The sequence below is a fragment of the Leucopleurus acutus genome (assembly GCF_964270905.1).
Source record: "Leucopleurus acutus genome assembly, chromosome: 12".
In the NCBI taxonomy this organism is placed as follows: Eukaryota; Metazoa; Chordata; class Mammalia; order Artiodactyla; family Delphinidae; genus Leucopleurus; species Leucopleurus acutus.
In genome coordinates this window covers 14,395,393-14,422,540 of record NC_139154.1, presented here as the reverse complement: position 1 = coordinate 14,422,540, position 27,148 = coordinate 14,395,393, and the positions used below count along the sequence as shown (strand labels likewise).

Genomic DNA, 27,148 nt, shown 5'->3' with positions numbered 1-27,148 from the left:
TCTGCCGAACTATTTACGTGGTTTACTTCATTTAATTCTCACAATAACCATATGAGGAAGGACTATTAGGGTTCACATTTTCAGAAGAGGAAACTGGGGCATAGAAGGTTAAATAATTTGCCAAAGGCCAGACAGCCAGTATAAGCGGAGGAGCTGGGCCTGACAACAGACAGTCTGTCTCCAAACCACTGGATATGCTCTAGGGGTAAGGAGACCAAATGAGATCAGGAAGCGAGAAGTGCATTGTAAACCACAGCAGTGATTCCAGGAGCAGCAAACCTTCCCCCTTCCCCCAGCGGGTGTAACAGTCTCCAGTGGGGTACGTTAAACTGTTAACCCATGGTCTTCTGTAGTTTTCAAATGTGTAAGGGAAGATGTAACTCTCAGAACCAGACAGTGATATGCTGTGAAGGAATCACTATACTTATAAAAGGTTCATTCCAAAATATTTTAAGCTGGCACATAGTAGGTGCTAAATAAAGTGTATAACTTGAACTGGATTGAATTCAGGAGACAATTGCATGTAAGTCCAGTGAAGACACCATGTCTCCTGGGAGGAGGAACCACATTCTCCATCTAACATCAGGAACGTGGGTGGTACCACTGATGCCAACCAGAGAACGGGGATCTGAGAAGAGAGAACTCAGTGAGATTCAAGAGCCGGGAAAGTGAGGACAGAGACAGGATGAAGATGGAACCACCCTGTGTGTATTCTGCATTACCCTGGACAAGCCATTTACCTCACTGGACCTCTGTTTCCTCTCTACACTGCTGACTTTATAGCTAATGTGTGTGAAGGAGGGGGAGGAGGTGAAGAAGTGACAATGAAAAGGTAAATCCTTTCTACAACCTAAGTTTTTGTGTGTGTGTGTGTGGTACGTGGGCCTCTCACTGTTGTGGCCTCTTCCGTCGCGGAGCACAGGCTCCGGATGCGCAGGCTCAGCGGCCATGGCTCACGGGCCCAGCCACTCCGCGGCATGTGGGATCTTCCCAGACCGGGGCATGAACCTGTGTCTCCTGCATTGGCAGGTGGACTCTCAACCACTGCGCCACCAGGGAAGCCCATGACCTAAGTTTGAAAACAGTTTTAAGCTACTGAATGTTGACCATATCTTGATTACATAGTTGGGGGAAATTAAATATGAATGACTTAATTAAAAGTTAACTTGATTAGAATGAGAGTGATTGATCAATATTATATCTGCTATAATCTCTGTCCTTGAGTGGAAGACTTACTAAGGCTTTGGGGTCCTCTGGTGTGCTTTGCCTATATGTCTATTCATCTAATAAAATGGACAACATCTCTGCTACTGGGCTAATTGGCAAGGTACAATGATTGATAGTTAATTGTGCCTGCAATTTGCAGCACTAGCCATGAGATGGTGCCAGTACCTTCTAAGGGTTTGTATGATAAGGCAATCATCTGTTTTCCAGGGACTGAGGGGTTTCCTATGATGCAGGGCTTTCAGTATTAAAACCAAGAAAATCCTGGAAAAACTAGGGCAATTGGCCACCCTAGTCCATAACAAGGTAAAGAGGTTTCTTTTTAACCTATGTAAGGTCTTAGAATCATCTTTTCTTTACTAGCAAAATACCTCCTAAAATTTCCAAACAGTTATAGAATAAATCATTGCTCTATAAGATGTGAGTTCAAACCCAAAGGAACAGCATAAGAACAAATACAATTCTTGTTCCTGTGCTATCAAGCAGAGAAGAAAAAATGTCACCTGCCTCTCTGGCAGGACTGCAGTGTAGGAAGAACTGGCTTCAAATCCTGGCTCAGCCAGGATCTGGGGCGAGTGATTTAATCTTCCTGAGCCTCGATTTCTTATTCTACAAAGTGAGTGTAAGTATATCCCCGTCTTGAGACTGGGGGGACATATACCTGCCTTGCACAGCTATATGAGGACTAAATAAGATCTGTATGAAAGCGTACGACACAGAGGCCGAAATACTGCAGGCAAGAAACAGGGTAGTCCCCTCCCCCAAGTTCCTGTCCTTCCCCTTCTCCTGCCTGCGGAGAAGCTACCTTACAGAAGTGAATCAGTCATCAAAGCCCAGAAGGCAAGAGTAAACACGTACCTTGGAAAAACATAAGATAAGTAGGTAAAATAATGGCTTTCAGCGCAGATCCCTATCAAAGCCAGAAACTGCTGGAACAAAGATCATCTTGGAAAACTCTGAACCTCAGAAAGGATTCACGGTGAGTTTACCATTTGTATGTGGGAGGAGGGCAAGCGTCTTGTAAAGCAGCAATCAATCACAGTCGGCTTTATACACAGTCTCCTGACGTTTACCAGGCAGGACAGGCAACTCGGGCATTCCGAAGGCTGCAGCTTGGTGGGCAGAGACGCCCAGGAGAACACCTGTCTCCAAGCCTGACCTGCTGCTATCGGGAGCTTATAAACTAACGGATTTGGTTAAAATTGACTTGCTGCCTGGAAGGGCAGGGTAGCTGGAGATCGACAAAGGGAAGACAGCAGATTATACTACAGGGGCTCGTATTGATCACACTTTTTCCTCCTCTTTGTATTAATATATTTACTCATCTCTTGGAGAGAGTAATGGGAGCCTTTGTGCCATTATCTTAGTAAAAATTTACAACGTTTGGACAATAGCACTGCCTGTATTGTGTGGTATGTGCTGTAACACTCAGGCATTCAAGAACTGGCTGAAGATTCTGAATATGGGATTTAGCCATTACAATGTAAGGTACACACCTGTCCACCCAAGCCTGTTGCTTAAGTGTTTCCCAAGGACACTTGGATGACGACAAATGCAGCTCCAGGAGGCACAGCTGGAAAGGCACCAAGATTCATCGATGTTTCCTGATAAATGGGATTTATTGGTAGGGATTGTTTCCCGGGAGGGGGATGGGACCTGTGGGGTGAGCCATTTGGGCTGAGGAGGAGGAAATTTGGAGTTGGGGAAAAGTGGGGACAATTTCTGTCTAGAAAGACGAAAGAGCACTCAAATCTCCCTGTCCCCTCAGGGTGCTGGAGCCAGGAAGAGCCCGTCTCTTCCCAACTTCACACTCAGTGATGTGGGTGGCTTGAAATCATCCGTGGTGGGCGTATCTGCACCAGAGAAATTGGCAAATGCTACAAGTCAGAACTCCTTTTGGAGATCCCGCTGTCAACCTCCACTGCCAAGATCAGGGTTACACCACTGCCCTGCTTTCAGGTTCAATCACCCCAAAACTTCTTCCAAGTCTAATCCATCTGGCCGCTGTTCCCAGGATGGTCTTAATAAAACAAATATGACAGTGTCACCCTCTGATTCAATTTTCTTTTAGATAAATTCCCTTCTCCTTGAAGTGGCACTAAAGGCCCCTCCTTCCCTGGTTCCTGCTCAACTTGTCAATCACGTCTTTGGGCAGACTCATGGGACTCGAGGGCGGGGGAAGATGCAGTTTGTATTTTATCTCCCACTGAGTAGGAAGGCCGCCCCCCCCCCATGACAACCCAGGTTTGGGCTGCGACCCTGGAGCGTGAAAAGTGAATGGAAATGAAGAAGTGAACAGAAATGGATTTCCCAAAGCCCATTTCTGACTCATCTCAAGCCCTGTTTGGGTGAAGTCACCTGGGGCTGCCGTGCTCCTGGCCTCAGTGCCCAGAGAAAGCAAAAATGAATTTTCTCTGGGTACATACAACATCCTCCAGGGCCTCAGATCATCCCTACAGTTTTTGCTACACAGTGTCCAGCAGTTAATAACAAGCAGTCAGGCATACGCAAGACAACGTGTGTACCAGAGAAAACCAGACAGGAGAAGGAGACCCAGTGGGGATTCAAATAATGGAGTCAACAGGGGCAGCCTTTGTAAGAACCCTGAATGAATAATAGCATCAAGGGTGTAAAGGACAAGATTGCAACTTCTGGCAGAGAACTAGAAACTCTACAAAAAAGGAAGCACATGGAAATCCTAGAACTGAAAGATGCCATTAACTGAAATTGAGAAAGAGCTCGCATGTATTGAACACTTCCTATGTGGGCAGACTGCACTGAACACTTTACTGGCAACAACAATGAAGGTTCACCCACGTGGTCTCCATGGAGCCTGTCTCGTGTCACTCCTAGGACCCGGACTTAGCCTGGCTGTCCTGTTTCCCTTCAAGTGGGCCTTAGTCATTTCTGCTGTCACCGGTGTCTAGCAGGGCAGGGCTCGGCACGTAGCAGGTACCAGTATAGCTGTGATGCCTGGTGCCCGGGGAAAGCACAGGGTGCTGATTGGGAAGCAGAGTTCACTCCATGGCGTGGTCATTAAGCTTAATTCGGGAAGCAGAGTGACGAGTAAGCACTAGAAGGGAGAATACGTTTAGTTAGAGATGTCCCGTGGGTGGGCAGACATCACAGGGACACCAACTGATTTGATGGGACAGAGCAAAGAGTGGAATTGTGGCCAGAAGCGTGAGGAAAGGGAGGAGATTCTCCTCCCCACTTACTTCCTCCCCTGCCCACTCTCGTTTCCCCCTCACCCCGCCACAGGAGTGAATCCCTCCCCTCTGGAGTCAAGCGGGCTTGTTGGGCATGTGGACGGGGATCAGGGCATTGTGACTGTCCCCTCCCACTCTACCTGGGGTGATGAATCAGACATCATACCTCCCTATTGTTTAAGTAGTTCCTACGTGCCAAGGACGGGGCTAAATACATCGTGTGCAAAATGTCTCCATCCTCAAAGCAACCCGTGACAAGGCTTCCTTCTATTATTAGCCCCATCTAATGGATAACGAAACTGAGACTTGGAGAGTTCCGGCGTGTTGTCTGGGTGGCCCAGCTCATAACTGACACAGGAGAATGCAGCCCGAAGTCGGCCTGGCCCCAGGGACTCCCGCCCCCGTGTCCAGAAAGACTCGTCAGGCCACAGAAGGAAAAAGATACAGATCTAGGAAGATGGGGTTGGGGGGGGGGGGTGGAACCCAGGGCCTCTGCTCTCAGGGAGAAACCTGTCTCTTAGAATTTGGGCTGGGAACGGAGGAACATTTACCTAGGCACTGCAGTGTGGGCAGGACCTTGACCCCTTGGTCTCACCGTGGCAAGTCACTGCTTTTCTTCAGTATGTAAGGATAATTTTTTTTTTTTTTTTTTTTTTTGCCGTGCCGCATGGCATACGGGATCTTAGTTTCCTGACCAGGGATCGAACCCGTGCCCCCTGGAGTGGAAGCACAGAGCCCTAACCACTGGACTGACAAGGAATTCCCTTTAAGGACAATTTTTGAGTGATGCTGGTTTAACAGTTGAGGAGTACTTCATAAGTAGCCTAAGAAAGACAAGTAGGAGAGAACTTATCCTGGGAGGTGGCAAGCTGCCTTGTTCCCTTACAGCAGGTGTGATGACCAAGGTATGCACCCGGTGATTCATAAGTGTTCCAGAAATTATAAACCCCAATTCAGCAAATACTGGAAGTGACAGATAACCAAGCAGGTTCATACACATCGCCTCCTTCAGCCAGCCCCCCCCAAAACAAACAAAAACAATCAACTCCCCAACACAGCCCTCGAAGGTAGACATTATTTCTTACATGTGTTTCAAAGGTGAGTAGGAGCCCTCAAGGTCGCACAGCTTGTGAGAACAGAGCAGGAGATGTGCCTACGTGCCGTTTTGTCCTACCCAGGGAGGTGACAATTTTTGCAGAAATGTTTCACTTGCTCTGGAAGAGGAGCTCATTAACGATCTGAGAAATTCATTCGCAAACTTCCTCTTTAAAAAAATTTTTTATCGAGGTATAATTGACATATTACATTACGTGAGTTTCGGATGTACAACATAGTTATACAATTATATTTTTTGCTTGTGATGAGAACTTTTAAGATCCACTCTCTTAGTAACTTTCAAATATGCAGTGAACCCTACCTCTCTGACAGATTTTACCCTCATTTGGACACAGCCTCTGATTGGTTGGTTGAAAATAAAGTCAGACTCCTGCTGTAATAGGAGACCCCTGGGTGGGAGTCAGGAGACCTGGATTTCTGGCTACACCTTTGCCATGGAAGAGCTGTGTGACCTTGGGCAGGTGCCCTCCCCTCTCTGGGTCTTTCTGGGTCTTCTTCAGAAACAGTGCTGGGGTGAGGTAGAATGATGCTGAGTGCCCATCCGGTCCTCAAAGGCTACAGTCTGCGCTTCTGCACTAGCGTTACATTCTCCTACCATTTAGATCATGTAGGACCCGCTTCACCTATTTTCTGTCCATTAATAGGAATATACTTTCTTTTTTCCTAACTGTCTAGAATGTAGTAAGAAAGGAAGTGAATGTTTCTTAGTGCTCACTGTGAGCCAGAACTTTTGCCTTCCAACCAACCTTCCTTCCTCCCTTCCTTCCGTCCTCCCGTCCTCGTACCTATGAGAATGACATAATCAACCTCATTCTGAGCGTGAGGAGAGAGAAGCAGAGACCCAGATAAGTGACTTGTTCCAGGTCACACAGGTGGCAAACAGCGAGTGCTAGAGGTAGATTTTTGGATTCATTTCCGTCCCACGCTGAGTTCACCCCATTTTCCCGAGACCATAACTTCAAAGACGTCGATAACAGGAATAGGGTTGGTTTCAAAGCCCCTCCCAGGAAGTTTACTCTAAAGCAGGAGGCAGCAAACTTCAGACCAAATCCAGCCACCACCTGTTTTTTGTAAATAAAGTTGTATTGGAGCACAATTAAATTAGCTTGTTGCTTTACAGATCGTCCAAGGCTGCTTTTCAGCTACAACAGCCGAGTTGGGTAATAATGACGTGCGGCCCCGCAAATTCTAAAATGTTTGCTATTTGGTCCTTAACAGAATGTTTGCCAGCGCCTGGTCCAGAGTCCAGCAAGGCCGTCCCGCCTTCAAAGAACACAAAGTGACCTGAGTCTGTCACGGGTGCTGGGAGCCCTGCCACTCAACTTCTTAGGAAAGGGGGATGTTTCTACTCAAACCTGTTTTTGCAACGTCTCAGGATACCTGTCGGGCAGACGAAGGGCTTTGGTTTTCAGTGTGCTCTTATTCCCAGGAACTCCGTGAAGGGGAAATAAAAATCTCAATTTTGGGGAAATTGCACAGAGGAAAAGGGGAGGGAATGGGTTACAACATCCCATTGCGACACTCAGCAGGGCTGAAAGTGACAACAGCAAGGTTTCTCGTTTTGAAAATGTGAGGGCGTTTCCGTTTCTCACAGTGGGACAGGGTGGCCGCAGCCTGGTCTTGGTGAGGGACTATTTTCTTTATAAGCAGCTCCTCTGGGTCTGAAATGGCAGTCTCCCATTGCCTTGTGGTCACAGGATGGAAGTCTGCAGGTGTCACCACGGTTACCTAATCTCTCTCCTCCTTTTCCTGTTCCATTCAGAGACAGCCTGCTATCCCCTGGGAAAGAGACCCTGCGAGATGCAAGCCTTCAGGTAAGGCCGACCCAGAGGAGGTGGGGCTGGACGGGTAGAAAATGGAGAAAGAACAGAGAGCCATCTGTGGCTGCCAGGTTGCATGAGGTTTGGGCTGGAAAGGGATGCTCGTTATTCAAGTAAGAGGTTGCCACATCCGCGGTCTTCGGGACTTGTATTTCAAAATATCCCAGATGTGTGAAGCTTGGCTGGAGGCCTGGCGGACTCTCCCAGAGACCCTGGCAACTTGGTGACAGACACGTGCCCAGGAGCCACGCTGGGGTTTGGGCCCGGCAGAACATGCTAGGCAAAGAGGCAGAGAGGGGCGCTGTGGGCAGGGCACAGCCCAGAGTTCCAGACTGACTGTTAACAGTGCCTGTCTGTGTTGATATATCAGAGGGTCCCGCTCCCCTGGGACCTCAGTTTCCCCATCTGTGACATGGGGTTAATGCTAACCCTGCCTGCATTACAGGGTCGATGTGAAGGTCAAATGCACGGATAACAGCATGACGATGTTTTGTGAGCAGTAAAGCGCCTGGCAACGATTACGCTTATTAAAAATTAGGTCAGGGACTTTGTGAGATATCATCATTCCTGGCTGTAAAAATAGCAGGCTGTGATGCTGATAAAAACAGAACACTGTCCGAGTGCGGCCTCTGGGCCAGGATGTCCCAGTACGTGTCAGGGTGATCTCACCCTCCAGCTCTGAGTTTCTCTTGCCTGAGGCTACGGGACTCTGCGTGCCTGTGTGTGTTCCAGAGAAGTCCCTCCCCCAGGGGTCTGCCTCTGTCTCCTCCCATAGGCTGGGAGCTCTAGGAGATGCTCCAGGGATGTTTAATCCCTTCAGATGGGGTTCAGCTCATCCAGGAGCTAAGCATAATCACAAAAGGTCAAATGCTCACTCGTGCCAGGAATTTTACAGTTTGCCTGACCCCCTCTCATTGGGCTCAGGGGCTCGTCACAGCCACCTGCTGAGGTGGGTGCTGCTAGCCCCCTTTCACAGGTGAGGAGATGAAGCACAGGTCCAAGGTCAGGCTGGTGGGCGGCAGGGAGTAGAGGGTCCGCGTCGCGGCTGGGGCTCTGTTTACTGCATCTCACCGCTGCAAGCCCTGCTCTCAGCCAGAGGGGTCCTTCACCAAGAAGAAAAAACTGGAAGCCAGAAACAGGCCATGGGGTGAGCTGGAGGGGAAGCTGACTTGTCCCTGGGGACAGCGGCCCCTGACAGACCCAGAACAGGCCACTGGCCAATAGAGGACAGGCTCTGGGGATAGACCTCCACGGTCTAAGGCTTGGAGGGAGTTAGCTGCAAGGGACTCTGACCCTCGAAACTTCTAACCCTGTGCCGTGTGGGCCACTAGTCTTGGACGAATCTTAAAATTTACATTTAAATTCATAAAAAGAGAAGAAAGTAAAAAATCCAGACCCTTGGTCGCATTACGTTTCAAGAGCTCAATAGCTGCATGTGGCTGGTGGCTGCCATATTGGATGGTGCAGACAGAACATTTCTGCACCCACGAAGTTCTGTTGATGGTGTTACCCTAGAGCCTGCTTTGCTGAAGTAGAAGGTGGCTGCCCTGAGAACTTGAGCATAAGGAGCAAGGTAAAGAAAGGGGTAGGAGCTTCCCTGGTGGCGCAGTGGTTGGGAGTCCGCCTGCTGATGCAGGGGACAAGGGTTCGTGCCCCGGTCCGGGAAGATCCCACATGCCGCGGAGCGGCTGGGCCCGTGAGCCATGGCCGCTGAGCCTGCCTGTCCGGAGCCTGTGCTCCGCAACGGGAGAGGCCACAACAGTGAGAGGCCCGCATACCGCAAAAAAAAAAAAAAAAAAAAAAAGAGAGAGAGGGCTAGAATGCAGGCGCACAGCTCACCAGCTGTGGGGGTTGGGCCTCTTCTGGTTTTTTTCATATTCAAAATATATTTCTTATTTAAAATATTTTTAAGTTGTTACTTATTTTATTTTTTGTTGACTATTTTATTTTACTTTTAAAATTTTTATTGGAGTATAGTTGGTTTACAATGTTGTGTTAGTTTCAGGTGTACAGCAGAGTGAATCAGTTATACATATACATATATCCACTCTTTTTTTTTTTTTTTTTTTTTTGCGGTACGAGGGCCTCTCACTGTTGTGGCCTCTCCCGCTGGGGAGCACAGGTTTCGGACACGCAGGCTCAGCGGCCATGGCTCACGGGCCCAGCCGCCCCGTGGCATGTGGCATCTTTCCGGACCGGGGCACGAACCCGTGTCCCCTGCATCGGCAGGCGGACCCTCAACAACTGCACCACCAGGGAAACCCTATATCCACTCTTTTAACCAGTGTTGAGCTCAGTCTCCACATCCATGATATGGGTGTGCTAAATTCCACACCCCAGGCAGAAAGTTGGACGCAGATTCCGCAAAGTCTGGGGAACACAAGAAGGGGCTGGGCACATAGAAACTGTCCACTACAGCTACGTTCTTCTGCTTTTCAGAATCTGGGATGTCAACCAGAAGACCTTCTACCTGAGAAATAACCAGCTAGTTGCTGGATACTTGCAAGGACCAAATACTAAATTGGAAGGTGAGTGGTTGCAAGGAAGGCCAATGTGATGTGGGCACAGGTCACATTGCCTGGGGTCTGCAGCCTTGTGGCCCAACCGTGGGAACTTTAGGTGTGATGTCCTAAACGCTGCTGGCTCTTTGTGGCCGAGTTTGAAGCTGGAGAGGCCTGGCCACTGAAGGACACGTACAAGCACAGCCTCAAGAAGGCAGAGGTGGGTGGAGTCTTGGTTGGGAGCTACCACCTACAGGCCCCGTGGTCCCAGGGCCACACCTGGGGGGAGGTATGGCCCAGGAGGCAAGCTCAGCCCTTTCCTTCCTCTGGTGCCTAGAAAGCCCCCGTGTTCCTGTGTGATCAGACTCTATCTCCCACCCAAAAGTCATACACCATCAATACGGCTGGGTTATGTCCCTTAATCACGGACACCACATTTAGTCATGTTCCAGATCCATGTCAAACTGGATGAACTTGAACAAGTTTCGCCCACTCTGTTCCTCAGTTTTCCCTTTAGTGAAAGAAGAGCAGTTGGATGATGGGACGTGGGATTCTTTCAGCACCGGCCCTCTAGGCTGTTTTCACGTCCCCGTTGGCTGGCTTGGCGTCGTAGGATGGCGTTATCCCCATCCCCTTGTCCTCTGTCCCCGTCTCACTCTTAAAGGGTGTGAGACCCACCTTTCCTGTCCTTTTGGTAATTCTCCTAATGAGGACACAGAGAGGCTGAGATGTTCACTCCCTCACGAGGGCATGGAGACCACCGAGGGGAAGAGGCGGGTTCAAAGTCACCCAGGCTTCTGTGGACCAAGCCCCGGCGCCCCACTCGTGACCTCGTGTGCTGTTTTCCCTGCCTATGGGCAGCGCACCTGTTGACCTAGAGCGCAGGGGTCCTGGGGAAGGGAGGGAAGGTTAGAAATCACCTGGAGCAGATTCTAGGTGCCTTGGACCTTGAGGAGTAGCTAACTAGTGTGCTTGGTTTGATCTTCTGTTGGGATGCAGATCAGGAAGGGGGGCCCTTGCTGTCCTTCTGACCTTGGGGTTTTACTTAAGGGGCTGGAAGAATCCCCAGGGAGAGTCCAGCCTGCTGTGTCTTCGTCATCTGTGCCTCCTCTTCTTTACAACATGAACTTCCCCTTTGTTCTTCCCCAGAGAAGATAGACGTGGTGCCCATCGAGCCCCATGCTATGTTCCTGGGAATCCACGGGGGGAAGCTGTGCCTGGCCTGTGTCAAGTCTGGTGATGAGATCAAGCTCGGGTTGGAGGTAAGGACCGTCTCCGATTAACGAACACCTCAAACTCGGTGGCTTAAAACAAGCACAATGGGTTCTTTCTCATGATTCTGTGGGTTGACTAGGATCAGCTGGGCAGTTCTGTGCCACGTGGTACAGCTGGGGTCCGTCCTCCAGGCTCTCTTCCCACAGGGTCTCTCTGAGTTCAGCTGCCCTCTTGAACTTCCTTGTGACATGAGTGCTGGCTTCCAAGAGGGATTACTCCAAAAAGACAAGCCTCAATGTGCAAACGCTTATTAAACTTTTGCTTGTATCATACCACTAATGTCGCATTAACCAAAGCCAGTCAGGTGGCCAAGCCTAGCCTCAATGAGGGAGGGGACTACCAGGATGTGGACACCAGGAGGCATGGCTCCTTTAGGGACCTCAATCTCTGTATGCTGCTGTCTTGCCCAAGGGTCCCCAACCCACTTGGACTTGTCCTCTTTCGGTAAAGCCAACCTTTGGGATCATTCTCTTCCAACCCTTATCTACTCAAACCCATGAGCGGGCATCCCATCCAAGACCCTGTACTCCCGTGCAATATTTCTTATTTTTGCGGTGGGGTGGGGGGTGAAGCATGCCGTGTGGCTTGCAGGATCTCAGTTCCCGGACCTGGGATCGAACCCGAGCCATGGCAGTGAAAGCCTGGAATCCTAACCATTAGGGCACCAGGGAAATCCCCTGTGCAACATCAATGGGCTACCAGCCCTGGGAAAAGAGGGCTTTGTATCAGGGGATTGTTGGACAAAATCTTAACTCAGCTTGTGAGTGGCCGTAACTATGGCACTGTCCCTTCTGTCCGCTAGTGGACAGACACTTTATTGGAGCGGGGCTGCCTGCTCTGTGTGGCGCTGGAGTGACCACGATAATGCGGTAACGTCTCGCACGGACTGCGATACCCGGCCCACCTTGTCCACTGCCCCCTCTCTTGGAGGTGCAGACACAACAGACCGCCAGCCTCCACAGGCCTTGGCCTCTGCTGATGGTACCACGTGTTCCCCAAACATATTGGCCGAGGGCTGGAGTGACCAGATTTCCCCGAATCAAGGTGTAACCGTGGGACAGCCTCCTTGTGTCACAAGACCCGGGACGCTGGGTGTCCTGCCATGGTCTTTGGGCCAGCATTTCTCCATGGGCAGTCACGGGGCCAGGTCCTGGGGGCTGGGCTGCAAGGACCTCTCTGCTCTTTCCTTGGCCCCCAGCCGGTAAACATCACTGACCTGAACAGCAGCAAGGAGGAGGACAAGCGCTTCGCCTTCATCCGCTCCGACAACGGGCCCACCACCAGCTTCGAGTCGGCCGCCTGCCCCGGCTGGTTCCTCTGTACCGCGCTGGAGACCGACCAGCCCGTGGGCCTCACCAATACTCCTCAAGATGCTGTCCAGGTCACCAAGTTCTACTTCCAGCAGGACCAGTAGCGGTGCTGTTCAGCATCCCTTGCCCCCCACTCCCAGCACATCTATGACTCCAGAGATGCCTCTCCCTCCCCCCCGGGGGCTCGCCATGGTGCAGTGAGCGCTCAGTGGGGCAGCCTTGGCCGGGGGTGGGGGCGGCCCTCGGAAGGAGGTACGAGAGCCCTGGGAACAGCCTCCTCTACTTACCCAGCCTCTACGAGGCCTCCGCCAGGTCTTTCTAAAGTGCACATGGGATCACGGCCCCGATCAAAGCCCTCAGGGTCGCCTGTACCTTCAGGGTAAAGTCCAGGCACCCTGGCCAGCCCCAGCCCCTCCCTCACTTCCCTTCCAGGCCCCAGAGCCCGCAGGCCACTCGCTGACCTCCCCCCAAGGGGCTCCATTCCTCTCTTTGCAAACTGGTGCTTTTCCAGGGGCAAGAGTTTTAGGCTCTGTGGCAAAATGGAAAACAAGCGTTTCCTGGTTTTTTTTTTTTTTTTTTTCATTAAGCCAGCTTTGAGAGAGAGTCCTTTATTTGGAGATGATGTCCTTTCTGGAAGGGGGTGGAAGATTAAAATATCCCCTTGTTTAGGAAATGATGGTGAAAGGAGGTGATAGCTTTTCCTCTTTGTCTTTCTTGTTTTTGTGATGCCCTGACCTGTAAAAATGAAAAGTTAGTGGACTAGGTTGGTCCCCTAGTGTTTTTCTTTCTGGAACATTCCTATAAGTCTAGACCGCCCCCCGGCCCAGGCCCCGAGCGCCCTGTCCACTGCAGACCTCCTGCAGCTGCCTGCAGTGCTGTCCCCTTCCCTGCCCTCCCGTCAGAATCCCCCAGCTCCCAAGACACAGCACAAATGTGGCTTCTCCGGACCTCCCGGGAGGAATGAATCGCTCCTTGACCATTTTAGCACTTCCGACACCCTGAGACTTGTTTGGAAGATGTTGTGCCTCTGTCTGTCTCCCCACCATCCTGTGAGCCCCTGAGAGCAGGGACCTTGACCCCCCCTCCCCATGTCTTAGGTCTCTGCAGGGCCAAGCACATGGCCTGGCCCTCAGTAGGTGCCCTCAGTGAACGTGTGTTGTATGTGTTGAGTGGAAAGTTTCCTACTCCCTGTGACCTGAGCTTTGTTTTACAATAAAACCTTGAAAACTTGAAAACTCATCTACTCTGCTGGCTGTGTCCATGGCCTTGCCGGGCTTGGGGCAAAGAGAACTGGAAAACGGGGGCGGGGTGGAATGTCGAGCGACAGGCCTTTCAAACCCTGGGGCCGGGCCTGGGTGTCTCTCCTCTGAGTCCTTTCCTCCTTGGGCCTCACTCTCCTCGAGTAACAGGAGAGCAAATCTCTCTGCCAGGAAGGTGTGCAGCACCATCGTGCACAACAGCCTCCAACTGGAAACAACCCAAACCCCCAGCCCAGAAGAATGCACACGTAAACCGTGTACATTCGTACATACAAGGTAACGCTCGACAGCAGAGAGAATGGATACACCACTGTTGGCTGCAGCCACAAGACGGATGAATCTTACAAATACCTTGTGGGCTTCAAGGATCCCCAAAGCATGCGTAGAGCACGATTCCAGTTACAGACAGTTTAAAACAGGCAGATGGAACCGTCATGGGGAGGGATGCAGAGACACAGAGAACAGCAAGGACGCGCCCTGCCTGAAAGGGCAGTGGCCCGAGGGGCCAGGCAGCATTCTGTTTCTTGGCATGGGCATGGTTAGGCGATTTTCTGTATGGATGTTATATTCACAGTTTTGAAGTGTCTAAAAATAAAAAGCCTTGCCCCCTCCCCCCATCCTGGGATGTGAGGGAAGGGGGCACCTGGGAAATGGTGAAATTAACGGGTGGAATGTTGAATGTGGCCCCATGAGATGGGAATGCAGGACTGTAAGCATGACCCTTTATCAAACACCCCTCGGCTAAATAGAGTCAGGCCAGCAAGGGGCGCTGTCCCTTCCTGGGATTCTGCCGACTTCTGGGCTGGGTCCCGGGAGTCCTAGAGCCAGGCCCCGCTGGGCCCACAGCCTGCTGTGTGATTTTGGCCAAGTCACCTCCCTTTCCTAAGCCAGGTCCCTCCTTCTCCCAGGAAGAGTGTTGGGGTTTTCCAGACAGAGCTCCCTGGATGCCTCTCTGAGGTCCCTGGAAACAAAGCCCATAAAAGGGGAATGGAGAGGCCAGGCTCCATCCCTAGGACTCAGCTCCCACCCAGCCCTCTGCTTCCCAAACTGGACTTCCCTGCAGGGCTTTATCTGAAGAGATGTCCTTGCTACAAACAAACAAAACTGAGCAGGTTAAAAGGCAACTGACTGGGAATTCCCTGGCATCCAGTGGTTAGGACTCCGTGCTCTCACTGCCGAGGGCCTGGGTTCGATCCCTGGTCAGGGGACTAAAATCCCATAAGCCATATGGCATGGCCAAAAAAAAAAAAGGGCAACCGACTGGAGAAAATCTTTAAGATCTCGCCTAGATCCCAGATCCTAAGACGACAATGAGGTCGCCCCACCGCTCAGCTTTCTCTCCCTCGTGTGTAAAACGGAAGAAGCCGCTTGCTCCACGGGGACAATACACGATGAAGTGAGACGATATGAGTGAAACGCCGTGTGTGATAAGAGTGTGAGTGTGGCTGCTATATTTTCAATCTTGGTAAAAGGAGGACGTTCAAGGCAGAAAACCCTTCCAGGCTTCATGGTGACAATAGCAGCTAACATTTGTGAGGCTCCGTAGACATCCTCCCCTCATGAAACAGGAGGTGAAGCCCAGGGCTCAGACACTACGCGATTTGGTTAAGCAGCCAACCGTAGGTTAGCAACAGGCGAGGCAGTCACATAGCCACGCACGCGTGCGAGCCCGGGAACTCTGGAGTCACTTCCTGGCTCTCCTGTTTGCAACTGTGCTCATGGATGAGTTAGTTAAAGTGTTGGAGTCTCAGTTTTCCTACCTCTGATGCAGAAATCAGCCGATGCAAAGGGCTGAGTTATTTAATCTTTGCAACAACTTTCTGTGGTCCGTAGGAATGTTCTGATTACTAGTATTAGTCCTGCAGGAATCAGTGCTCAAAGGAATCTGTTTGAAAGCCCTGCTGCTCAAAAGGTGGTCCATGGCACAGCAGCAGCCGCACCTGGGAGTTAAAATGCAGAATCCCAGGCCTCACGCCAGACTTACTGACTTAGGGTCTTCCTCTCAACCAGATCTCCAGGTGACTGGATGCATCTTAAAGTCTGAGCAGCTCTGTTTTGAAGGGAAGCACTCATACCATGTATAAGCTCTGGCTTTTTTTTTTTTTTTTTTTTTTTTGCGGTATGCGGGCCTCTCACTGTTGTGGCCTCTCCCGCTGCGGAGCACAGGCTCGGAACACGCAGGCTCAGCGGCCATGGCTCACGGGCCCAGCCGCTCCGCGGCATGTGGGATCTTCCCGGTCCAGGGCACGAACCCGTGTCCCCTGCATCGGCAGGCGGACTCTCAACCACTGCGCCACCAGGGAAGCCCTCATGGGTTTTTGGGGTTTTTTTTTTGGTTATTTTGGGTTTTATTTTGGCATTTTTGTTAAACTGACTCTTGTAATTACAAACCCAAACATCCTTGCTATCCCTCCCAGTAGCTCCCTGATGGTACCGAAAACTCCCCTCTTACCATCTCCTCACTTTGGCTTGAAATGTTCTTTAAGAGAGGAAAAGCTTTAAGCCGCCCTCATGTTGCTAGAACATCAGCTCCACACACGCAGAGCTTTCATCGGTTTTGTTCCATGGCGTATCCCAAGTACCCAGCTTGGAAGATACTGGGTGCTCCATAAATATTTGGTGAATAAATAAATCGGCCACTGACCTCTCAGTAGGGATTAACGTATTTCATTGGTCAGAAAATTTAAGGAGAGAGAAGACTCGGACCGGGGAAGTTTTAAAAGAAACCTAGAGAAGGGGAAAGGCCTCCGAGTCTAGGAGGCTTGAGGTATCTGGAGGCTGATGGAGGAAGAAGATCTGACCACCAGGTGGCAGCAGCACACAAAAACTTTACTGGATGATGTTTTCGGGGAGGTACATTACAGCAGGGGTCCGTCCAGAGGCTACACAGTAGCAGGTTCCTGCTTAGAAGGAGAGGAGGGCAAGGGGACTTGGGGGAGGGGAGCTCCTGTGTGTAGGCGATGTCACTCAGTAGCACAGCAGGAATCTCTGGGTCAGAGAGCTGCAAAGGTCAGCAGAGGACATGTGGGGGGCCAGGGTGGGTCTGTTCTGGGAAGGCCCCATAGGCTCCTGCTTGGTTACAATCCCTCTTTTCTTTGACACACCTCAATCTTGATGCGGGAGAGGTATGGGACAAGAAAGGAATAATACAGTTTTGGATAGAGAGGTTAATCATAAACTCGGCAGAGGAACTCCGTTTTAGGGGGATTTGGTTTCAGGAGAAGAAGGTTTTCTATTTTCTTAGTCTTGTTAAGACACTTTGAGCTTAATTTTGGGGGGACATAGATTGTGCTATAACTGAAGGTGTTAAATCGGGGCAAAATCCTTGCAGATCTTGGGCAAACCAAATAATTTTGTCTTTTCTCTTCACGTAACGATGAAATCCCTAAGTCATAATGGCAGATCTCAACATGCTTGATATTAAACCCAGCTCTCAGAAAAGTTTGGAGAGATAGTGAAATACCCTATTTCTGTTGGGGTTCTTAGCCCGAGAAAACTTAGAGAGATGTTCAACTTTCAAAAGAAAATTTTGCCTCTGGGTCTACTGCTGTTACCCAGACTTGGGGGGGCGGGAGAGGGGAGGGGTGGGTGGGTGGGTTTGAAAACGCAGTTCAAGAAATGTCCACCAGGGGCCAGCATTTTCTTGAAGATAGTCCGATTATTCTCTTGTTTTGGGAAAAATCTTGGGAAGACAAATAACTATTTCAGTTTATGCTCTCAGGGGTGAAGATTTAGTCTTTCAAAGATTCCCTAAGAAAAACCTGGTTTTTCACTCCAGGGAAAGTTTATTCTCATTCACCTGTCAGTTGAGCTGTAGTTTAGTCCTGATATGGGCTATTTACACATAGGAGTCTGACCCCTGACAAGCACCCAGCAAATGTTGTCTTTTATCCATATCTATTCTCCAAAGTGTGTGACCTGAGAGATTCTAAGGGTCTTCTTACACCTGCTTGAAAGCCAACATACTGTAGTCCTGTTTCCAGCTAAGGACCGCTTACCTGGATGATTGATTGGCATGTGGAATTAACCCCACCCCCCACCCCCACCCGCACCTCCACCCAGGAAAGAACACACACCCACCTTGCCGGAACTCAACACAGGAACCCCTGCGGCATGTCTGCAAGGGAGACGTGCACTTTTTCATGTTGGAGGGTGGTGGCTGGAGCTCTCCATAACGGATAAACAAAAAAGCCAAGACCCTCATTACCATGAGGACTGGATCCATAGAGTGGACAGCGGTGCCTGCATCCTCTCCCCAGGGAAAGTCCGCGCAGGGTCAGATGACTCGGAAAATTTGACTTGAAGTCAGAGTGGAGGAATGATCTTGGTGGCCAGTGAACTCAGACAGCTTCTCTTGTTACTCCACCTCCACTCTGCGGGTCTCCCTGCAAAGGGAGTGGAGGTCTATGTCCTGGAGTCAGGCACCCTCTTCCATGGGCCGTGATGGAGTCACTCTGCCACTTTCTTCTCTCTCCTTGGCAGCATTCCTTATGAGTCATAGATGTTTTCTTTCCTTGTGTCACAGGCCATGTGGTCGGAGCACGAGGACGGGGGAGAGGTAGGCAGGGGCTAGACCCTGCTGGGCTTGGCTAGTGATGGCTAGCATTATAGTCTGTCCTAAGGCAGGAACAGGCTTTGGAAACTCTGAATCCCTTACCCCTCCACCACCTTGTGCCCTAATTCGGAGTGTCCACTCTCTTTCTCTGCACCAACTAGTTTCTACTCAACTTTCAAATCCAGGCTCTTGGGCCACTTTTTCCATGAGGGCATTGAGGACCATCCACGCCAGCCCACATTAAGCCCACTTTCTTGAAACTTCCACTAGGACCTGTGGTTCAGAGCACTGATTTGCATAGTACTGATGAGGTCTTTCCAGGTGGGCATGTTTTAGCCGTCCCCTGAATAATCTAAGGTAGGGACTAAGTATTTTGCATTTTGCAACCCCCCAGAGCACCTAGCCACTTACCTGAAACTGATTTTAGGTTTCTCCCCTGTCCGGAAGTGTTCCTGTGAAACCTTTCATAAGCATGAATGGCATAAAGTGAAGAAGAAATTAGCTTAGGACACATCTTGCTAGCAGATGCACAAAATAAATCGAGATAAAGCACAGATGCTCACAGACACAGTTCAAAGCTATGGTGCCTTGATGCTGAGATGCTGAGTGTAGTTCCCAGGGAAGGAGCTCAGGGGTGCTTAGGTGCTACTCCTGCTTCTGGAGTGTGTGCTGCCTCTGTAACGGTTGGCTGCAAAACAAACGCTGATGCTATTTTGGCTTTTCTCCTTTTTTTGTAAAAGCGAAAATCCTCTTCGGATTCCATTGGTGAAAACGGGTACTAAGTAAGTCTTTTGTAAAAGAGAAGCGGTGTAATGCAAACTTTCGAAAAACGGGGGATACCTGTAAAACTTATTGCAAATACGTTCTGAAGTATATTAATTTCATGTGCATTTCCCTTTTACTCTTCCCTTTCCATTTTCTTCACTGAGACATCTGCACAAATGGCACCTTATCCGAGAGGTCTTTTTTGACTATCCTGCCTAAAATAGCATTCTTTCACCCAAAGCCACCTGTGACTCTTTCATTCGCTCTCTCTGTGGCCTGTTTATTTTTCTTCCTAGCAATGATTACTTTCTGACATGTTATATATTTGCTTGTTTGCTTATTTGTCTATTCCCCTACTACATCCCAAGCTCCATTAGGGCAAGGACATTTCCCCACATCAGTGCCTGATTATTAATTCAACAACCTTCATGGAGCAAGGACTCCGCGTCAGTTCCAGGTGCTGGAGATGACACACAGAGCGCCCCCTAGCGAGCTTAGCCAGGAGTGGAAACCAGTTCAAATACCCACGCGTAATTGGTAGTATTTTCCCATAGTTAATTGGTATTTCCAGTTTTTGTCTTCTTTCTTGTGTGTTGTGGGGTGAATTGGGAAAATAACGGTTCCTTCTCCTGGGGTAGATATGGGGGTCTGCGGGGACAAATTGGGTATCTCTGTGTCCCTGTTGTGAGAACCACAAAAATCTCGGTAGGGCTACTTAAGCTTCCTGAGGTTCATTTTATTCATTTGAAAAACCAAAATCATTATACTTCTCGGAGTCGTTTGGACGATTAAATAACATATGTGAAAGTACTCTGTATAACAGCTCTCTATAAAAACCGTTTTAATAATGTTATAACCCAAGTGTCTCCAGCCTGTGGAAGCAAAGCAGATCACACCACCTGTGTGTCGTGGTCCTGATCCAGCTCCCCCTTAAGCCCCTCACCATCCTCTGATAGGAAGCCTCTCTCCACCCAGTATTTCTGGATGACCCAATGGGGGACCCTCACTCATGTCTGTCACAACCTTCACCCCCAATCTCCCTCCACTTCCCTCCTCTCCTTATCCGTCAACGTCTGTGCCAAAGGCAATCTCTCCATATAAGTCCAGAGTCTCCAGTTCTCCAGGTGTCCAAGAGGGTTCCAAGAAAGCAAAAGAACATCTATTTTCTCAGCTTTTGTGCCACCAGTGTAGCACTTGTGTCCCCAAATAGCACTCGATGCTGCCCTTAGGTCCCCAGTGAAAAATCTGCCCTGTCATCATTCGTTTCAATAATACACACATTCCCAAGAAGAAGCAACATTTTGTAGGCATAGTAAAGTCTGATCCCAGTTTAGAGAAGAAACACAGGAAGCTGTGTGCAGAGATGGGGCCCTTGGTTTCGTGTTCAGAGTGCTGCAATGAACATTAGGGTGCATGTATATATCTTTTCAAATTAGAGTTTTCATCTTTTCCGGACATATGCCCAGGAGTGGGATGGATGGATTATATGGTAGTTCTATTTTTAGTTTTTAATGGGAACACTCCATGCTGTTCCTTTTTTTTTTTAATGGAATATAATTGCTTTACAATGTTGTGTTAGTGTCTGCTGTACAACAAAGTGAATCAGCTATATGTACACATATATCCCCTCCCACTTGAACCTCCCTCCCACGCCCACCCCCATCTCACCTCTCTCGTCATCACAGAGCACTGAGCTCCCTGTGTATACAGCAGCTTCCCACTGGCTATCTACACGTGGTAATGTATATACATCCATGCTGTTCTTGATAGTGGCTGCCCCAATTTACATTCCCACCAACAGTGTAGGAGGGTTCCTTTTTCTCCACGCCCTCTCCAGCATTTGTTATTAGTAGACTTTTTGATGATGGCCATTCTGACCAGTGTGAAGAGATATCTCGTTGTAGTTTTGATTTGCATTTCTCTAATAATTAGCGATGTGAGGATCTTTTCATGTTGGCCATTATTTTAATTGAGGTTTTTTTTAATTAATTGTAGAAGTTGAATATAATCTGAATATGACTCTTTTGTCAGATATATTTTTTTGTAAATATTTTCTCCCAACCTGGGGTTTGTCTATTCATTTTCCTAACAGGTTATTTTGATTAACAGAATTTAAAATTTTTTTTATAAAGTTCTGTTTATCTGGTCTTTTTATCCATTTGTAAGAAATCTTTGCCACCCACAAAGTTGCAAAGGTTTTCTCCTGTTTTCTTCCAGATATTTTGTTTTTTATATTTAGGTCTATAATCTATCTTGAGTTAATTTTTATGTGTGTTGTGAGGTAAGGGACAAGACTGTTTTGGATTTTTTTCTTTTCTAACAGTTTAATTGAGGGAATTCCCTGGTGGTCCAGTGGTTAGGACTCGGTGCTCTCACTGTCGGAGACCCGGGTTCAACCCCTGGTTGGGGAACTAAGATTCCCACAAGCCATGCGGCAAGGCCGAAAAAAAAAAAAGTTTAATTGAGATATCATCATTCATACGTCATGCAATTTAAAGTGCACATTCCAGTGGTTATTAGTATTGTGATGGTTAATTTGATGTGTCAACTAGACTGAGCTAATGGATACTGTAAACCCAGACAGCTGTAAAACATTATTTTGGGACATGACTGTGAGGGGTTTCTGGAAGAGATTAGCATTTGAATGGGTAGACTGAGTAAAGGAGATGGCCCTCACTATTGCCAGTGGACATCATCCAATTTACTAAGGGTCTGAATAGAACAAAAAGGCATAGGAAGGACAAATTTGCTCTCTTTTCTTGAGTTGAGAGATCCATCATCTCCTGCCCTTGGACATGGGCTCCCCTGGTTCTCAGGCCTTTGGACTCAGACTGGGACTTATACCAGTGGGTTCCTGGTCCTCCAGCTTGCAGATGCCAGATCAGGAGAGAATTCCTATAATGAATGAATGAATGAATAAATAAATCCTCTTTCTATTTCTCTAGAATAGAAATAGTTCTATTTCTCTGGAGAACCCTGGCTAATACAAGTGTTTTTACAGAGTTATGCAACCACCACCACAATTTCATCATTTTTATCACCCTAAAAAGAAATCTCATATTTTTTAGCAAAAACTCCCCACTTCCCCTTTCCCCCAGTCCTAGGCAACAATTAATCTACTTTCTGTCTCTATAGATTTGCCTATTCCAGACATTTTATATAAATGGAGTCATGCAATATGTGATCTTTTGTGCCTGAGTTCTTTAACTTAGCATAAAGTTTTGAAGTTAATCCATATTGTAGTATCATGGGCCAGTATGGCTGAATAATATTCCATTGTATGAATATATTACATTTTTTTTAAAAAAGGTGAGACATTTATTTTATTTTTTTAATATTTTTTTAGTTATTTATTTGGTCATGCCGGGTCATAGTTGCGGCTTGAGGGCTCCTTAGTTGTGGCATGCAAACTCTTAGTTGCTGCATGCATGTGGGATCTAGTTCCCTGACCAGGGATCGAACCCGGGCCCCCTGCACTGAGAGCGTGGAGTCTTAACCACTGCACCACCAGTGAAGTCCCACTACATTGTTTTAATTCATTCATCAGTTGATGGACATTTGGGTTGTTTCCCATTTGGGCTATCATGAATAATGCTGCTATGAACATTCAAGTACAAATTTTTATGTGGACGCGTATTTTTATTTCTCTTGGGGATATAGCAGAAAATGGGATTTAGGTCATATGGTACTTCTATGTTTAACCTTGAGGACCTGCTAAACTGTTTTCCAAAGCCACTAGATCATTTTATAAGCCCACCAGCAGCATATGAGGATTCCAATTTCCCTATATCCTCACAAACACTTATTATTATCTGTTATTACATCCAGCCTACTGGATGTGAAGTAGTATCTCATTGTCATTTTGATTTGTATTTCTCTGATGGCTAATGATGCCGAGCATCTTTTCATATGTTTATTGGTCATTTGTGTATCTTATTTGGAGAAATGTCTATTCAGATCCTTTGCCCATTTTTTTATCGAGGTGAAAGTTTTCTTTATATATTCTAGATACAAGTCCCAAAGTTCATTTTCTTACCATACAGGTTTCTAGGTGTTCCAGAACCATTTGTAGAAAGACGTTCCTTTTTCCATTGAATTACCTTCATACCTTTGCCAAAAGATGCCAATTGACCATACATGTGTGAACCTATATTAGGACACTCTACTTCCATTACATTGATCTGTTTATCTATCTTTATGCCATTTCAGTTTGAAGTATTTCCTAATTTTCCCTGGGATTTCTTCTTTGACCCACGGGTTATTTAGAGGCGTATTGCTTGATTTCCAAATTTTGGGGCATTGTCTAGATAAAGTGCTGTTGTTGATTTCTAGTTTCATTTCATTGTGATCAAGAAGACATGATCTATACAATTTCAACCCACTGACATTTAGAGATTGTTTTATAGTCTATATAGTTGGTGTTGGTTAATGTTCTATGTGCACTTGAAAAGAATATGTATCCTGCTGCTGATGTAATATTCTATAATGTCGATTTGGTAATGATGAATGATAATGTTTACATCTTCTGTACCATTATTGACTTTGTCTGTACTTGTTTTATTTATTACTGAGAGAGGTGTTAAAATATTCAACTATGATTGTGAATTTTATATTTCTCTCTTTGGTTCTGTTAATTTCTGCTTGATATATTTGGAAGTTGTGTTGTTAGATTCATACATATTTAGGATTGTTATGTTTTCTTGATGAATTGATCCTTTTATCTTTATAAAATGACACTTTTTATTTCTGGGAATACTCTTTGTATTGAAGTCTGCTTTGTCCACACTTACTATAACCACACCAAGCTCTCTCAGGCTTAATGTTTAAAAGTATATTTTATCCAGCCACTTACTTCCAACCTGTCTATATCTTAGAGTATATCTTTTATACTTAAAGTGTGTCTTTTCTAAACATAGGGTTGGGTATTTTCTTAGACATTTTGACAAGTTCTGCCTTTTAATTGAAGTGTTTAATGTAGTTAATGATAACTTTTCAATCTTGCTATTTGTTTTATGTGTCCCCTCTTTTTTTGTTGTTTATTTTTTCCTTACTTTCCTGACTTCTTTCTTTCAGTAGTTATTTTTATATCCTATACTGATATTACTCTGAATTAATATTATAAAGCTTCACATATAGGAACCTTACAATAATATGGTTTTATTTACCTTCCCCTTGTATGCTTTGTGCTTTTCTTGTCATATACCTTACTCTACGTGTGTTATAAATCCCCCAATATTATTGTTTTTTATCTAAATTGTCAGTTGACTTTTAAATCATTTAATACAAGAAAGAAAATTGTCTTTTATATTTACCCATAAGTTTATCATTTCCAGTTCTCTTTGTTCCTTTCTGTAGATTCTAATTTTTATCTTATATCATTCCTATCTTCCTGAAGAATTTCTTCACTTTTTTTTTGTAGTGTGAATCTGCTGGAGGCAAAAACTCTCAGGTTTTATTTAGTTGACAATATTTTTACTTGGCTTTCTATTTAAAACATGTTTTTAACTACTACAAATAGAACTACCATATGACCTAGCAATCCCACTACTGGGCACATACCCTGAGAAAACCATAATTCAAAAAGAGTCACGTACCAAAATGTTCATTGCAGCTCTATTTACAATAGCCAGGAGATGGAAATAACCTAAGTGTCCATCATCGGATGAATGGATAAAGAAGATGTGGCACATATATACAATGGAATATTACTCAGCCATAAAAAGAAACGAATTGAACTATTTGTAATGAGGTGGATGGACCTAGAGTCTGTCATACAAAGTGAAGTAAGTCAGAAAGAGAAAGACAAATACCATATGCTAACACATATATATGGAATTTAAGAAAAAAAAATGTCATGAAGAACCTAGGGGTAAGACAGGAAAAAAGACACAGACCTACCAGAGAATGGACTTGAGGATATGGGGAGGGGGAAGGATAAGCTGTGACAAAGTGAGAGACTGGCATGGACATATATACACTACCAAATGTAAAATAGATAGCTAGTGGGAAGCAGCCGCATAGCACAGGGAGATCAGCTCGGTGTTTTGTGACCACCTAGAGGGGTGGGATAGGGAGGGTGGGAGGGAGGGAGATGCAAGAGGGAAGAGATATGGGAACATATGTATAACTGATTCACTTTGTTATAAAGCAGAAACTAACACACCATTGTAAAGCAATTATACTCCAATAAAGTTGTAAAAAAAAAGCAAAACATGTTTTTAACTGGATACAGAGCTATCAGTTAATAGATTTTTTTCTTTCAGCCCTTAAAATCAATGTCCCATTGTCTTTTGGCCTACATTGTTTCTGATGAGAAGTTAGCCGTTATTCCTATCATTGGGTCACTGTATGCAATGTGTATTTTCTCCCCTGGGTCCTTATAAGATTTTTCTCTTTATCTCTGTTAAGTCAGGAACTGTGAAAAAATCCAAGATTTGATTTTACTCTGCTTGTAAGCCAGCAAGTTAGCATGTCACAGTTTTCGTAGACACTGGCAGAAGATAAGAGATAATTTATGACTCATAGCAATAGGAGAGGAACATTGTTGATTAGGTCTCCCTACCCCAATTCCCACAGGGAGATACGATGAGGTCCAGATGTAGCCTGCACAGACAGTGGGCCATGCTATAGCAGAGGAAGCCCAATGTTGGGAGGCTCTGATCTTATGCAGAAAGTGACAAACTTGCCTATCTCCCCTCTGGCAGGGAAAGATTGAGGTATCTCTTCATTCCAGGTTAATACAGATAGAGATGTTTCCCTCCCTGGAGGAGATATATTTATATTCCTTTTGGTTGTTTATTTTAAAAGTAATGGGGATCGTATTTCTGCTGAAATTCCCTCTCTCTTCACCTTTATATCTACCTTTTGCTGTAGGTTCTCTAACATTTTTATCATAATTTTTATTTTTAATTCTTTATTTTTATTATTATCTAATTTTTAATTTTTGATTCCAACATCTTATTTGTCTGTACGTGTGATATTGTGATATAATAAAAAATACATATTTGGTCTCTGACACAGAACTCCTAAAACCTCTTGTAATTTCCTGAGTGAGAAGGTGATAGGAGCATCTTTTGTTGTAATACTTGGGGTTTTTTTGTTTGTTTGTCTGTTTGTTTTGTCCCCAGTTTTTGAAATAGCTCTGCAGTGACAAAGGTGAGAGTTTTTTGTTATTCATAACAGGCAACAACACCTGAGCTTATGCTAATGAGATGACTTTTGGAAAGGTCCTACAGATGGGCGCTGGTTGCCAGGGGAACCAGTCATGTGATTAGACGTTTGGAACTTTCAGTCCTACCCCTTGACCTCCAGGGAATGGAGAAGTGCTAGAGACTGAATTCAGTCACCAGTGGTCAATGATTTAATCAATCATATGCCTACGTAATGGAACCTCCATAAAAACCCTAAACAACTGGTTTTGAAGAGTTTCTGGGTTGGTGAATGCGTCCATGTGCCAGGAGGGTGGTGTGGCTGGAGACAGTATAGAAACTCTGCACTCTTTTTGTCCTATGTATTCATTGCATTCGGTTGCTCCTGAGTTATATCCTTTATAATAAGCTGGTAATAGTAAGTAATGTGATTCCTGAGTTCTGTGGGCCCTTCTAGCAATTAACAAACCTGAGGAAGGGATCCTGGGAGTCCTCAATTTATAGCCAGTGGGTCAGAAGTACAGGTGACAACCTGGGACTTGCAATGGGGGGCAATCTTGTGAGACTGAGGCTTTAACCTGTGGGGTCGGCACTAACTCTGGGTAGTGTCATAATTAAATTGTAGGACACTCTGTTGGTCTGAAGAGTTGGAGAACTGATGAATGTGAGGGGAAAACCCACATATTTGATGTCAGAAGTACTCAGAGTATAGAGGAAAACAGTTTTCCTTCAGTGGGTATATTTTAATTGACTGGATTTTTTTCCCCCCTTTTGACCACAGTTCACATTTTCTGTTCACAATGTCTACTATTTTGTTGTTATTGTATGCTAGACATTGTGAATGAGGCATTGTAGATGCCCTGGATTCTTTTATTTTCCTCTGAAGAGTGTCAAATTTTGTTCTAGCAGGAAGTTAAATTACTGGAAATGCACCTTGGTTTTGCGGGGGCTTGGTTTTAGATTTCT

At 46.7% G+C, this 27,148-nt stretch overlaps 1 protein-coding gene across 4 annotated transcripts; it reads left to right on the top strand.

Moving 5' to 3' along the window:
• Window positions 1–813: 813 nt before the first annotated feature.
• LOC309969662 (interleukin-1 receptor antagonist protein) lies at window positions 814–13,694 on the top strand. 4 transcript variants are annotated; one of them, XM_082851515.1, is made up of 5 exons: window positions 814–832; window positions 7,312–7,363; window positions 9,809–9,897; window positions 11,020–11,132; window positions 12,344–13,694. In XM_082851515.1, the coding sequence occupies exons 2-5, from the start codon at window positions 7,350–7,352 to the stop codon at window positions 12,557–12,559; spliced, it is 432 nt and encodes a 143-aa protein (XP_082707641.1). In that variant the 5' UTR covers window positions 814–832; window positions 7,312–7,349; the 3' UTR covers window positions 12,560–13,694. The 4 variants fall into 4 exon arrangements, with proteins under 4 accessions (XP_082707641.1, XP_082707642.1, XP_082707640.1 ...); XM_082851516.1 differs by lacking the exon at window positions 814–832 and adding an exon at window positions 6,938–7,118; XM_082851514.1 differs by lacking the exon at window positions 814–832 and adding an exon at window positions 6,940–7,172.
• The last annotated feature ends 13,454 nt before the right edge of the window (window positions 13,695–27,148 follow it).